This window comes from Adelges cooleyi, unplaced genomic scaffold (genome assembly GCF_023614345.1).
Source record: "Adelges cooleyi isolate 19-005CV unplaced genomic scaffold, UGA_ACOO_1.1 ACOO_flye_CR_arks_rails_tigmint_CR_PRNA_651, whole genome shotgun sequence".
NCBI lineage: Eukaryota > Metazoa > Arthropoda > Insecta > Hemiptera > Adelgidae > Adelges > Adelges cooleyi.
The window spans coordinates 15,568,428-15,584,620 of NW_026096352.1; the positions used below are offsets into that span (position 1 = coordinate 15,568,428).

The window sequence follows — 16,193 nt, forward strand, 5'->3', positions numbered from 1 at the left end:
CAACAATAATAAGAACAACAATAAACAGAATAAATAATTATTCTGTTATGTGTCTTGTGAAACTTTTCTTGTGAAACAATGCTCTTTAGTGAAAACCGGAATAAATTCAGTTTTTGTAAAAATTGTGCACAGACACAACGAATTTGCTTTGTTCACTGTGTATACAAGCTACATAATATAACTTATAATAAACTACCACATCATACTATTTCAGAAACTGTAAGTATGGCTAAAGGAATAAGAATATTATGTTCCTTGTTTTACTATTTGTTATCGAGATTACGGGGATAAACAATAAAATATTCTTTATGTATCTATTATATATTTACTTTGTAGCCAAATCCTAATATCCGAAACTAGTGATTAAAAACTATCAAGTTCTAACTTGTGTAAGTATTTTTATTATTATTGCATTTTCATTTGTTATTTGGCGTTTTTTTTTTAAATTACAACTAAAATTACTGATAATGTAGGTTTACATCATATTATTCTACTCATCGTTGAAATTAATTCTAAAATAGTATTACCTATTTAAATTTTAAACTATGACGATCGTTTTCCATTTACCAAACATAATATATGGATAGCTGGTTTGTACTATGTAGGTAAAAATTTTTGTTATTTCAAAATATATTTTGCAATAAAGTATAGGTTTCCAAATTACAAAATCAATTCAACAAAATAAGAGATGTCATATTAAGTAAGTATGACCAAAATATTGTGCGAAAGGAAAACCAGCGGTTTAAAAATTTGTTTTTGTTATCTTTTTTATATCATTTTTAATAATCATGTTATCTCAATTTTTTTTGTTATCTTTAGTGTTTTAGTAGTTCCATAATATTAAAATATATATAAGTACATTTTTTTTGTTTAGCCCAGAAGCAAAAAATGATCGTTAATATCAAACAAGGAGCTCTACAAGGTCAATATTCTAAGACTCTCCTGTCGAACAAACCGTTTGTCAGTTTTCAAGGGATACCCTATGCTAAGCCGCCCGTCAATGAACTACGATTTAAGGTAATTAACAGTATATTGCCTTTACTTTGTACCCAGGTGAAACTTGTTTACCAATAATATTGTATTAATATTAAACTATTCATTCCAGCCACCAGTCGAACACCCTGGATGGACCGGAGTTTACAAAGCTTTTTCAGATAAAAGGTTTTGCGTACAACAAGATGTAATGATAACGAAAAAAATTGTCGGAATGGAAGATTGTTTATACTTGAACGTATTTGTGCCACAAGTACGTTAAATGAAAAACAGTGTTTCGAATGAATGAATTTTATTATATTTTGTTTTCTTTTTTTCTTTTTAATAGGAATTAAATAAAAAGAAACCTGTAATGATGTTTGTGCATGGAGGCGCGTTTAACTTTAGTTCAGGATCGTCTGACTTCCATTCTCCGGACTATTTAATCGAAGAAAACGTAATCTTGGTCACGCTTAACTATCGTCTTAATGTTCTAGGTAAAAGCCTATGAGAACTTTTAAACCTTTTATTCACGATAAATACATATTTAGTTAACGTATTTGTATATGTGACTTTATGATTTGGGTATTTCATTTTTATACTATTACTTATTGTTATCTGTTACGAACGAACAAGGATTTCTAAACCTGGATATCGATGATTGTCCCGGAAACATGGGTTTAAAGGATCAATTGTTTGCGTTTAAGTGGGTAAAAGAAAACATATCGGAGTTTGGAGGTGACGCCAATAACATAACAATTTTTGGAGAGAGTGCTGGATCAGCATCTGTTCATTATCATATACTTTCTCCATTATCGAAAGGTAAATATTTTTTTATATTTTGCTGCTGCTAATAACTATCATCATGTTTTTTTTTAAACCGGGTTGATTTGTCAGGTGTGTTCCAAAGAGCTATTATGCAAAGTGGATGTGCTTTTAATCCTTGGGCATTTAATTCGAAACACAAAAACGCTGCGCTCAAATTAGCGTCGGATTTGGGTTGTCCTTCAGATGACCCTCACAAAATAGTCCAGTATTTAAGAAAAGTTCCAGTGAACGACTTGGTTAAGGCTTCTATGATCAAATATACATTTCAAGTAGGTATTCACGTGAAATTATTATTATAACAAAATAACTGTGTGTGTATTTATAATAATACTTCAGACTGAGCGTTCAACTTCAATAAAATCGATTTGAAAGTTGATGAGAAACAAACTATAATAAAAATATGTTTTATATAAAAATATGAATTGTTTAGTAGGTCGAATATATTTTTTATTGGCTGTTTGGAAATGTAAATTTTTTTTTTTTTTTTTCTATAGGGCCAAAGAGAAGCTTTAGTTTACCAATTTGTTCCGTCCATTGAAAGCGATCAAGTTAGTGAGAGATTGTTACCAGCCCATCCAGAAGAACTGTTGAAAACAGCCACTTTGATTCCATTAATATCCGGAGTCAACAATTTAGAAGGAATGATAATGTTTGGAGGCAAATGATTTTCTTAATTAATTTAGCACAAAATACTGCAAGACTAGACAAGTTTATATCACTTATAAAAAAAAGATGTATGTAATGCGATAAAGTAAAATTTGTACTGCACAATACCATTTGATTTGGAAGTTGAAACGAAAATTTAAAAAAACTAAACAATTAAATGCTTGCAAATTTATACAATGTAAAAATTCCAACAAACAAGACGTATTTTATGTCATTGTGCTTTAGTTTAAAATCATTGCCGATTTAAATGTAATTGCTTTTGCATTATTTTGCAATTTTGACACGTTTATATAAACTGTTGCTATTCAGCGAAATGTTTTAGCGTTAACATTTTAATTTATATTCTACCAAACAAAATTCAACCATATGGTGTGATTTTGAGTTCATGATTTAAGTATATCATGTGAAAATTGATTAAATAATATTTTTTATCGGTTAGTAACACATTTTTTTTATGACTTATTTTTTCAGAGCATGCAATTGAAAAATTAATGAATTTTAATAAAGTCAAATATATTAGTAAATTGCTGGATAGTGAATTCAAAAGCGATAAAGTCATAAACAAGATTCAATCGTTTTACTATAAAGGTTACGATTCCAAATCTGAAATTGAGAAATTAGAAAGTATTTGCACGGTAATAACATATTATTATCGATTAACATTTGTAACAATTTAAACTTATTATAAAAAATTCGGATTAAAATTCCAAAATGCACTACTTTTAATAAATGGAATATAAAAATAAATGTAGTTTAACATGAAATTGTTAAAACGCGTTAAACCAATAGAGTTAAAAAAAAAAAAGATTCAAACATTTTTTTATTTATTTATACTTCTTAATTTATTTTTTAATTCTGAGTAGAAATTCAAAGTGAGATTAATCTAAAGTTATATTGGTTTTAAAATTTTTGAAATATTAAAATACATCTTCAAATATTTAAGTATGGCCTTAAAATATTATGTTAAACTTGTATAATTTTTTTTAATGTAAATTGTAAGTATAAATTAATTGCAGTTTTTAAGTCAAGAATTTTTAGTACAAGTAATTATTTATTTTATACGTTTTGTTTTTATAGTTCAAAAAATGTATCTAGTTATAATCAAACGTCAAACTAGACTTATAAAAGTTGCGTTTTTTTATTGTATCATATTAATTTATTGTGTTTACTTTTTTCTTTTTAGCTATTCAGTGATGTATTTTTTATCAAAGATTTCCACAAAGCATTCAACCACTTACTCGAAAAAGGCAAAACACCAGTTTACAACTATGAATTTAAATTTGACGGAGAAATTAATGTGTTTAAAAAACTTCTTTCTGCTACAAGACCGGAATTCCTAAAGTTGAAAGGTACAATATATCAGTTTGTAAATTTATTTTAACTTATGTATTGATAAATTTTACAAAAAAAAAAAACATTTAATTAACTTTTTCTTGCGTTTCTAGACTATTGTGTTTTTATATTATACTTTTTATAATGTAAATAAATGGGTATTGTAAAAAAATCCTTCCTCGTTGAGAAAAAATGATCAATATCTAATATTATAATAATAATGAATACTTTATATCGACAGGAGCGTGTCACGCCGATGAAATGAGTTATTTATTTTTTGGTAAATTGTTTGCATTCAAGCCTGAACCAAATTCCAAAGAATTGAGTATGTGCAGGACAATGTGTAAACTATGGACTAATTTTGCAAAAACAGGGTCCGTTTATCGATGTTTTTTTTAATAACACAAAAACTGTTGAAATAAAAACAGTATTTTACTTTAGAAACCCGAATTCATCAGATCTTAAAGTCAAATGGGACCCTACAAGTTTGGATAATCCTAAATATCTATCCATCGACGGCGACGATACTCATACGGTCGAAGGCCAAGTGAACGGAACCAGAGTAAAATTTTGGAAAGACTTGGCCGAATTAGTAAAATTAAATCAAAAGCTGTGATATTTTGTTGGTAATGTATATTAATATAAGATTATATATGTGAATGGTTTTTTTTACAGTACTACTTATAGTAAACTATAATTATATATTTATTTGGATAACTACTATTCTTACAATAATCTTAAAATTTATATTGTGGGAAATATCTGGTAAATTTTGTTGTAACTCATTTAGTTGAACTAATACAGGGTTTTTTGGATATTATTATATGTTATTGACACTTTTATTTCATAAAAATGTATAATTGTTTTCATTGTTATTTATTTTTGTTTTTATTATTATATAAATAATAATTTAATTTAATTTTTGATATTAAATACGTATAAAAAAGAAATGTATTTAAAATTTGCTCATTTCTGCCTGTAGTATAATACGGTACTTGTATCTACACTGAATATGTTTAACGAGAAAAACTAATAATTATATACAAGCTCCTAAAAAAAAAAAAAAAGGCAACATAACAAACGTTGTACTTTTGTGGTATTTGCGACGTCTCCCAGTTAATTCGTTAACAGCCTTCGCCAAAACCGTTTTAAACAACGTTATAGATTTTCAGAAAACGTTACATTTTTATACTTTGTACTTGGTATATATTGTTTTCAATTATATTTTGTTCATGTAAATGTCCAAAACAGACCATTATAAATATTATTATCAGAAGTTAACGAAAGACATACGCTGCCACTTTCCATTTAAGCTGTGTTAGGGCAAGTAAATATTTTTAGTTCTATAACTTTCATTCAACAAATTATTTATATTTTATTTTACTTGTATTATTTATATTTTATTCATATTTTTTAACTTAATGATTTATATTTTATTAGTGTTAAGTGGCCCGACACCAAAAATATTTTTCCCTTTAATGCAATAATAAAACCAGGTTTATAATTGCAAAACAAAACTCCAGCATAAATATGTAATTTTTAGTTATATTCTTCTTCTTGTCGTGTCGGGTCTTCATATTCCCTTCCCTTTCCAATAAGCAGCAATTTGTATTGCCTTGTCTGAAATTTCATGTGTCAAAAAGTCTTCCTTTTTACACTTAAGAGGGCGTCGCACCGCCCATTTTTAAGGAGTAAAGTATAGGCAATTTTTTACAAAATCTTAATTTAAAGGTTAAACTGTGATGTGTAATTATTAGTTCAATAACTAGGACTCTATTTTGGTAGTTAATTTATTTTTTCGACTATCACAGCATCCTTGAAAGCGATTTAAAAATGTTTTTTCATCTCAACTTGTTTAAGCAGACTGAAAATAACTCGCTTAGTTTTGGATTTAGAGTAAAGGCACCCATTATAAAATTAAAAGTATACAATATTTCGGAGGGCAAGACGGTGCGTTTTTTTCATTATTCTAAGTATAACGCTCAATACATAGTTTAGAAATAACGACTATTTTAACATTTTTAAATGACTGTAACTTTCCAAAAAATTAATTTTTTTTAAAAAACGCACCGTCTAGCCCTCCGGAATAGGGTTTTCTTTTAATTTTATAATGGGTGCTTTTACTCTAAAACCAAAATTAAGCAAGTTAGTTTCAGTCTGCTTAAACATGTTTTTACCACTGAAAATCACCGGTGCGACGCCCTCTTAACCTGTGATCCAAACCAATTCGGCTAGCTTCTCTTTTATAATTGTACACTTATGTACAATTCTTGAACTATATAATAACGTTTGTTTTAGTGTAATAAACACATTTTTTGGGGATTTCATCAATAATATTTATATTTAAGTTACATAATGATTACTATTAGTTGAATCAAACGACAAGATACGTCATAAGATTTAAAAAGTATACTTTATTAGTATATTTATTTATTTGTTGAAATGTGCATAGTGTATACATAAAACATAATATAATTAAAAAAAATTATTAATTAAAACAAACCATCATTGAAAACGTTAAAATGAATACATACTAAATACACAGGGATGTAAAAGGTGTAGTTTAGAATGCATTAAAACATTTTTAAGTAACTTAGTCTAACAAAAAATAATAAGGAATAGAAACATTCACCTGAATTAATATAGGTATTAAGTAATTAGTGAATAGGTAGTGATTGTGAGTAGTAAAAAGGATGAAAATTTAAATGTGACAACAATAACCAACTAAGGATTGTAATAAATTGAGAATGCTTGTAAAAGTTATGTAAACTGAAATATTTGATAATAAATTGATCATTTAACAATTAGTGTCTTTATGGTGACGTAATTGTTGATCCAGCCTACTTGTACCTAGCTTGTTGTGTATTAAGATAATTGTAAAATCTGTTACTAATTATTCTAGTTAATTCAAAATTTTAAAGCTTGTTCAGTATCTCTGTATTTATTTTACCTCATGTTTTTGTTTATCTTTGTGCAATTATGCATCGATCACCATATATTATTGTATACCTTATTTTTTTTATATTTTTTTTTATTGTAGTCTGTAGACAGGTATAAGAACCTATGTAAAAATACAATTCAAGTATAACATAAATGATTAATCACAGTGGAATGACAATAATAATATAACAAGTAATAAGATTATAATACACAATTCAAAACATATAAAAAACGTAAACGAAAATCAAATAGCTATTTGACTTAAAGCTAAATATAAACATTGTCTAAAGAAATCGCATGACAAAAAAAAGAAACCTAATTTTTCGTCAATAAGGTTATCTAAAGAGAGAGTTCTTGGGAAAAAAGATATGGAACTATAGTTATACTGTAGTATAAAATGGGACATGAAACAAATTAGTTTTTTTTAAACAACGAAAATTGTATGTTTTAAGTCCAATCATAGATAGCAGTTCAGGGGAATCAATAAAACGATTTAATAAATCAAATAAGAAGATGATATCAGCAACATTTCTCCTTAATTGACAAAACGTGAATTCCAAGCAAGAGATTTGCAAATTATTAGGAATAGGTATATTTAATGTATAACTTAATAATAGAACTGAATATTCTCAATTAAATGTTTGTATAAAAGATAGCTCGGTGACCATATAACTGAACCAAACTCAGTTCTTTTCTTAAACAAATATTGTTTAATTAAAATATATTCTCTGGTTAACGCTTTTGTAAAGCTATATATTCATTTTTTATTTTATATATATGTCATAGCTGTGCTTGTATCTAATGCAACGCTAGTCGCTACCATCTTGTAATGCATATATTAGTTCTAACAGTAATTACTTTTAGCATCGACAGTAAATGATTTTTGTGGTGACGGAGCTAAATGAGAGTGAGGGTGGTCACAAGTATACGAATTATTACATGAATAACTTGCAAATACAAACTCTCCAGTGCGAATATGATAATGGTGTTAAAAAATTCATTTTTTGTATTAGGCTCAATACAATTAGCGTTGTTCGTCTGTCTGTAATAATTTATTGCCATAGTTAGCCATATATAAATATATATCAACTATTTGCAAGTATCTGTTGACTGTTAACTCATTCACACATAGCATCCTAGAAATTGACCACGGTCCAAGTGAAGTTTTTCATTTTTTTTCTCTTAGGTTTTCCTTAATAAAACGTTTAGAGAGTAAAAAAGCCCAATAAAGGTACGAATTTTAATCTATAGAGTTGCTACGCAAAGAAATCGGTTAAGCGGTTTATGAAATATCGTCGATTAAAACCAACACATTGTTGTCAAACCTATACTCTCGCAGACCGCATCGTTGCTAAAAATTTGGATTATAATACTAATAACGTATTATAACGTAATAGCTAAGTGTCCTTACAGCTGTTTAAAAGGTGCTAAAATTTACATTTGTAGCAACTCGGATGGAAATATAATAGTACGCCCCTATCCCCATTTCCATCCCCATTCCCACCCTCATAAGGAGGACATATAAGGATATAAGGATATAGAAGGATATATTTTCGATGTTATAGCAGTTTTGTTGACAAAAATGTATAATTATTAATTGTATTAAATTAGATTGGTATCTAGCATCTTTAACGTAGGTCACTTTACTTAACACTTAATTACTTACCTTCCTAATAATTATTATTAACTAAATCAGTGTAAATAGTTTATAAATATATAATGATTATTGACTTATAATTCGCGAAGACTGTGTGCAATTTTTCGTGTACGGTAATTAAATGTACATTACGGTAATTTTGAAGACATTGTACGTTAATCCCATTTTTTAATTCTGGCAACACTGGATATTACCTTAATATATTATTAATGTGATTTCCTACCCTTTGTTTTCTATCTTTTATTTAATTAATAATTTATATTATAAATTGTTCGATTTTTTTTTTTTTACCACAGCACTTTTGTTTTACTGCAATCAGCAAGTGTATAAGAAACCTGCACTTCTCGGTTCTCTTTCAAACAGTTTAGCAAATCATTTGGGAATGACAGTTGTCAACACTTATTAGTATATTTAGTTATTACTAATCGTGCGGTCGACCGGAATTAAAAATGCGGCTTATATCAATTAATGTGCACTGTTTTCAAAACAAAGAGTTTCCCTTTACAATCTGCCGTTTGCGGTAGACATATTGCCTGTTGCTAGTTGTCGTTTTACGTTTGTCGTTGACGTTAGCTAAGGCCTAGCTTGCATTTTTTTCTTTGGGGGTTTGCAACTTATAGCTTTAACATCAGAGGTAGTGGCAGTTATTGCATTAGTTTCATTCTGATAGCAAACACACTTGGGTGTTTGGTTAAACCATACGAATACAAAAAAATATGAAAAAATACCATCTACTCGTTGTGGCACTATAGTTTTGGTTAGCACACGATGATTTTCTAGAACGACTCACATAGTTTACCTACTGTCACACAAAATGAAATACATTAATACACTCAAAAAACAAATACCGAGTCCCACTTTAAAAGTGAAACTTGTTTTCTTTGTCGCTTTTACCTACAATACTTTTCTTCCACATCACGTCGCTACAATATGCTTTTATCGACATAGTATTTCTACTGGCTATAGTTTATCATCCACATACGTGTACAAATTTTTATCCAAGACCGTATTTTGTGAGTTTTCAAGTGTTATACAAAAATGGGACGTTTTGGCCTGTACTTTTTACCGGTGTACGCATATGCGTTGATATTAAATCCAGCAACGGCATGTCACGTCGAAGCGATGAATGACCTGCTATCATATCCAAAATGGATACATCTAAACGTGATTGAGATTATTGTAGACGGCGAAGAGCGAATCGGTGTGTGCGATTTGCTAGCGTCCAGTAGCAATGTACCCATAGTGACCAACGAAAACGTGTACCAGAAAATTCGACAAACACAACAGTTATTGACGTGCAATTTCGCGGATAATTTGAGACTATACTATGGCTATGTAACAGGTATAGGACCGTTTTGCGTACAAATGGCGAATCTCGAGGCTTCGTTGCGCTGTTTAGAGCGATACCTGCAGATGATCAAAGACAGTGAAACGATGGTCACGCGCATGAAGGCAGTGCTTTCCTGTATACCCAGATTGCCCCGGCAAACCGCATTCGACATTGACATGTCCGATATCCTGGAAGACATAAGAATTTACTACGAGAGCAAAACTCTGGACTTGTCCGCATTCCAAAACGGATCGGCGATATCGTTACCTGCCATTGACGCCGAGGTCGAAGACAACAGTAGAGAACTGTCGAAAATCGAGCAACGGTTATCCACGTTGTTTAAAAGCTTTTGTTGGCGAAAAACGCCTTGGGACCCTAAGTCCAGCGGAATTTCCTACGCATCCTATTATGTAAAAAATTTTTTAAGTAGGTTCAATCCCGATAAAGCAGCGTCGGAAACAAGGAAATGTGCGATACGTGAAAAAGATACCTTCTTAAAGTTTTTCGACGGGTCGTTAGGAATTGAATACAATCCGGAAACCATGACTGCCCGGTTAATGTACGACCCAGTCAAGGTACAATGCATACAAGAAATGAACAAGCTTTTGGCGAAACCGGTATGGCTCGATCCATTCAACTCGATCACTAATTTTGAGATCATAGAAGACGAACACACATACAAAACCGTAAGTAGTATTCTGGCGACCAGCTCCGGCGGAGCGTTGGTGACCAGAGAAAACGTCAACTATAAATTTAGAAAAGCTTATCAGTTCCTGAGCTGTAAATATGCTACGGTGCTGAAGGCTTGTTGCGATTACGTCGTAGAGTTGTGGAGTTGGTACGGTGCTTGTTATAGCCCGGAGGACAACGCTTGGGAACAATATCTGGATACAATAAAGGCGAGTGCCCCGTTGGTGTTGCGTATGCAAAGCGTGTTTTCTTATTTTCTTAGTTTGTCCTCGCAAACCGAGCTCGACAATTCCGTATCGGAAATACTAAAACAGTTTATACAATACTACGAATGCGAAACGGTCAACAAAGAAGAGTTAGTCAACGAAACCGATAAGATTATCCAAAGTATCGTAAACAGCTTGGTCAAATTCTATACACCAGTTTGTTGGCCGGAATTTATGATCACAAAGGAAGCTCACTTGGTAGGGAAAAATGCTGAATGCACAATCGTTTCTGTGGAAGAGATATTCAAAGAAAAAATAAGCGGTTTTATAGAATCAAGTTACAAGGCTTTTGGGTTCGTTCTAGATTCATCGAACACTACCAGTTTAATATAAATTTGTTATTTGTTAGCATTTGTTATTTTATTAATTTTTATTCACATCTAACGGCAATTATTGACATTGTTTTACTTGTAATTTTTTAACGATGTTTTATTTGTTTCAATTATTATATAGCTGTAATTGACATATTAATTTTGAAAATTATTATCATCTTTCAACCTAGCCAAATATCGTTTTAAAATGTATTTTCCCTAATATTATGGATGGTTTTTATTACAGACAAGCTGTCCGGACCCGGCGTTGCCCGAGATTTAGTCTGTCAGGGCTGAGTAAAATAATTTCCATTCCCACCTTCATCCCCATCCTTCATCTCTAATCTATTCTCTCTTATCAGATAACAGCGCGATAGCGTTTTTGTGACACTTTTTTCGGTTATTATGTCCTCCTCTTACTCGAGAGTCCCAGCCCGGTCCCAGTCTCAGTCCCAGATCCCGTTCCAACAGTTAAAAGCTTGCCAGAATCGTGGTACAGAGATTCGGCCTGTTCCTTTAATCATCACCTACCATTTGCTTGAGTACCGTATTTAAAGTACAAAGTTCGTGTTTGAGGTCATCCTTGAATGGTGTACTAATGCATAAAGGACAGACAAACAGACAACAACTCATAAAAAATGTCAAACAAAAAAGAATATTGGGTTGATTAGACACAAATTTAATGTACGATAACTAAGTTTATAAATTAGACAATTTATTTTGGATCATACTATGTCTTTTTTTATAGTCAAATATCCATAATTTTTGGTTTAAGTTTAAGACATAAAATATATTCTTATTTATACGTCTAGGGTAAGATAAATGTAATAATTAAAACCTGAAACATATTTTTTTATCTATTTTTATCATCCGAGCTGAAAATATTATACAATTAAGGATTTTTCGATATTGAAACGTAGCATAATATGTCAAAGAAAGCAGTGGAGTTGTTCATAGATAAGATGATAGCAGGTTATTTGAATGGGTTAATTTGTTGTTAAGGGCATTGCATTTTGTTTTAAAAATGTTCTTTTACAAAATATAAACTATGTATGATTCATACACTGTGAATACATTCAAAACATGTGAAATAAAGTAAAATCATCATGTAAAAACTATTTTCATGTTGAAATCTTCCATAAAAAGATTTTTCTTAAAAATGCTGGAAAACCAAGTTATAGCATCGTGTACATTTTTTAACGTATCTATCAAAAACCACTTATATCAACGTTTTTCATTTTTGTAGTAGCTCTTTACCACTATGGTAAATTTTTCAAATGTTACCCACAATACATCATCTTTGGGTACGTTTTTAAAAAACAGTCTTGGATACTGCTTAGTATTGGTACCAGGTTATTGGCTGTATAAATTTGCTAAATATTATGAATTAGAAGGTTTGTTGGAATAATTTGTAAAAATAACTATTTTCTAATATTTTAATTGCGTTTTCAGATAACAGTATAACAAGTAAACTTTTAAAGTTCCTTTTCGTTGAAAACCACAGTACTGATGTAGAACGTATAAAGCAAGATACTGTACAAGATGTTCATTCTTCTGCCAGTTTTAAAAAAGATTTATTTACTTTCATGTATTGTTTTGGAGGGTACAAACCTCATTCTAAGTTTGAGGCGTGGTTCAAGAAAAAATTAAGTCTCAAGTAAGCTTAGTTTTTATATTTAGTATCACTTCTTATGATATACCATGTAAATCAAGAATTACATTTTTTAGTCGTACGGTTCAGACATACAATCAAAATTTAGCGATTCACAAATGTTAGTTTTTTTAAACAGAGATCTTTCTACTGTATTGTCCGCTGCAGTATTATTTATGAATAAAGGCGTTGGATTAAAAAATCCTCCTCCACTATACAAGTACAGTTATTGTAATCAAACGTTATAAGTTCATGGTGCCAATATGAGGCTCTCAAGTACGTTAGTTTTCCAACACAGGTAATACTATATACACAGGTTAAATAATATTACTTAATAATCATTATCATAACTAGTTCAAACTATTACAATTTTTAAGGTATTGGCTAAAACATGTAAAATTATTCCTGTAATGCTAATGAGGAAATTGATATCCGGTAAAAAATATCAATACTACGAATATGTTACCGCAGTGGGTATATTGGATTGGTACGGCTGCGTTTCAGTCACTGTAAACAAGCATTCGGGTAATTATTTAGAAATACACATTATTTATTTAAATATTATATTATTATTAACGCACATATTTTTGCCAATTATTTTTCATAATATTAGATGATACAACTTGTAATCCGGCATCATTTTATTGGTGGGTTATTTAGCGTCTGACAGTTTTACGGCAACATGGCAAGGCCGTATATTCACACAATACCAAGTAACTTCTTTACAAATGGTCTTTGCTACTTCATTTTGGTCATCGTTGCTCACATCAGTATCATTATATCAATCCGATTCATTCAGAAAAACTTATGTATTTATATCGCAAGTATGATAGTGACACATTTCAAATTTAATCTAAAATATTTATAATATCGACATTTTTGTTCATTTTTTTTCTCTCTAAATATAGTATCTATCGTTTCGAACAGATTGCATAATATTGTCAGTGAGCTCTGCATGTGGCCAGTTATTTATATTTAAAACCATTTCAAAGTTGGGACTAATTGTTTTTACTATAATAATGACTACAAGACAGGTAAATACAATTCATTATAATTTTGATTATAAATTATTGATTAAACAAAACTATGACAAGTACATAGCTTAATACAAAATTACATTGTACTTTTAAGTTGTTATTATTAACAAAGAGATAATATTTTACAGGGATTATCAATAATAATATCATGTTTGAGGTATCATCACCCTGATGGATTTATGGCTTCACTTGGAATCGTATTTGTCTTCATATCCATATTTACCCGGCTGTATTTTATGTTACTGCAATGTTATCTATTTAAAAAAATTGTTTTGCCAAATAGAATTGTTAAAATATTGTAAACTGATGATTATTCTTTCTCATATAATACAATAATGATTTTAACTGAACCTTTTTTTAAGTAACACAACTATTCCATAGACCAAATTACTGTAACAATAATTCTTGTATGTATAATTTTTCCAACTGGAAATTATCTAAATCCAATCCAAATCTATGGTCTGAAAATAAACCAATGCCTTAAGTTCCAATAAAGTGGAAGAACATGGTTATAAGTTATAATATTAATTATACCTGTCTACAGATAATTATTACAAAATCAATATATAAAATAATAACACTGAATAAAATTACTTCAAAGACGGATCTTAGCGATTCCAAACGATGTATCTTTATATTTATTTAATTCAGTAAACACCATAGAAAAACAAATTCAAATACGCATAACAAAAGTAAAACAATTGTAATGACACAAGACACAACCACTACTAGGCCTTAGCTAACGTCAACGACAAACGTAAAACGACAACTAGCAACAGGCAATATGTCTACCGCAAATGGCAGATTGTAAAGGGAAACTCTTTGTTTTGAAAACAGTGCACATTAATTGATATAAGCCGCATTTTTAATTCCGGTCGACCGCACGATTAGTAATAACTAAATATACTAATAAGTGTTGACAACTGTCATTCCCAAATGATTTTCTGAACTGTTTAAAAAGAAACCGAGAAGTGCAGGTGTTTCGTACACTTGCAGATTGCAGTAAAACAAAAGTGCTGTGGTAAAAAAAAAAAAATCGAACAATTTATATTATAAATTATTAGTTAAATAAAAGGCAGAAAACAAAGGGTAGGAAATCACATTAATAATATATTAAGGTAATATCCAGTGTTGCCAGAATTAAAAAATGGGACTAATGCACAATGTCTTCAAAATTACCGTAATGTACATTTAATTACCGTACACGAAAAATTGCACACAATCTTCGCGAATTATAAGTCAATAATCATTATATATTTATAAACTATTTACACTGATTTAGTTAATAATAATTATTAGGAAGGTAGGTAGTTTAGTGTTAAATAAAGTGACCGACGTTAAAGATATCTAATTTAATACAATTAATAATTATACATTTTTGTCAACATAACATCGAACATTTATCCTTATAATATACTTATATGTCCTTTTTATGAGGGTGGGGTTGGGGATGGGGATGTTACATTTATGTGATAGGATATAGGAGATAGGGGTAAGAGATAGAAGATGAGGGATGTGGTTGTGGGTTAAAATGGGGGGGGGCATGTAAGTTGTATTCACAACGTTCAAAATAGAAATGAATAATAAATTCAATAATTTAAGGGGCCATATTCTCTATGAATTGTTTTAGGCCTGATATTATGAAAACACTAAAATATTAGCCAGAAACTTGATATGTTTACTAACCACCTTAGATACATAAAAATGTATCCCGTGGTGTTGCGGACTCGTACGCAAGATATTAAAATATAATATGTTATATCTATGTGAAAACCTTTAACAAAGCTTTGCAAATTTACACTAAACATTTTCTTCTGAACACGCACCCATTGACTTTGCCAATCAGATCGCCCATCGTCGCAGGAGTTTTCAAGTTTCGGATGTAAGACCATCCACCAAAAGAACCGACTGAGATCGGTCTCGTACTTGGATATTAATTGACATGTTTCATAAAAAATTAACAATATATAATTATACAAATAGTGGAAAAAACATTATACTTAGTTTTAAAAAATGTATCGTTAACTTTTGTGCAATTAAGTCATTTTAACTAAAACAGTTGAATACATAAAATATTAAAGATTAGAAATAAAATGGTTCTAAAGTTTAAATACAAACATAACCTAAAAACCAAATACATCAAGATTAATAAGTTGTTTAAAAAAAAAACAATAAGCAATCTAAATAAACAAAAAAAAATGAAATAACAACTGTTTTGGTAAAGTATGCAGGTTCTTATGATTTGAGTTTAATAGATTGTAGTAGATTTAGGTTTTTTGTCCTTAAGTGTTATAATGTGTTTAATAGGAATTGTAGCCAATTGTAGAGTAATCGTTATGATTTTTTTTCTTTTTTTAGTTTTATAAAGTCAAAATTTTGTAAATTATGTTCTTAAGTCGTTAAAAATTAAAAGTTTACGATGTTAGAGGTATTGTGATTTATTTACATCGCAATAGACGTTGTAAAAAACGACATGCTAACTTTGCTACCAACATGTTTTCATGTTGAAAAAT

General features: G+C 29.8%; 1 protein-coding gene and 1 pseudogene across 1 annotated transcript; both read left to right on the forward strand.

Annotated features, from left to right (window-relative positions):
• The first annotated feature begins 564 nt into the window (after positions 1-564).
• Positions 565-4,629, forward strand: LOC126844414 (juvenile hormone esterase-like). Its single transcript, XM_050582596.1, has 11 exons — positions 565-601; positions 875-1,017; positions 1,106-1,246; positions 1,322-1,469; positions 1,609-1,794; positions 1,870-2,069; positions 2,295-2,457; positions 2,938-3,101; positions 3,650-3,815; positions 4,040-4,172; positions 4,240-4,629. Exons 1-11 carry the CDS (start codon positions 580-582, stop codon positions 4,412-4,414), a joined length of 1,641 nt encoding a protein of 546 aa, XP_050438553.1. The 5' UTR covers positions 565-579; the 3' UTR covers positions 4,415-4,629.
• A 7,624-nt stretch (positions 4,630-12,253) lies between these two features.
• On the forward strand, positions 12,254-13,982 carry LOC126845014 (adenosine 3'-phospho 5'-phosphosulfate transporter 1-like; annotated as a pseudogene).
• Positions 13,983-16,193: the final 2,211 nt, after the last annotated feature.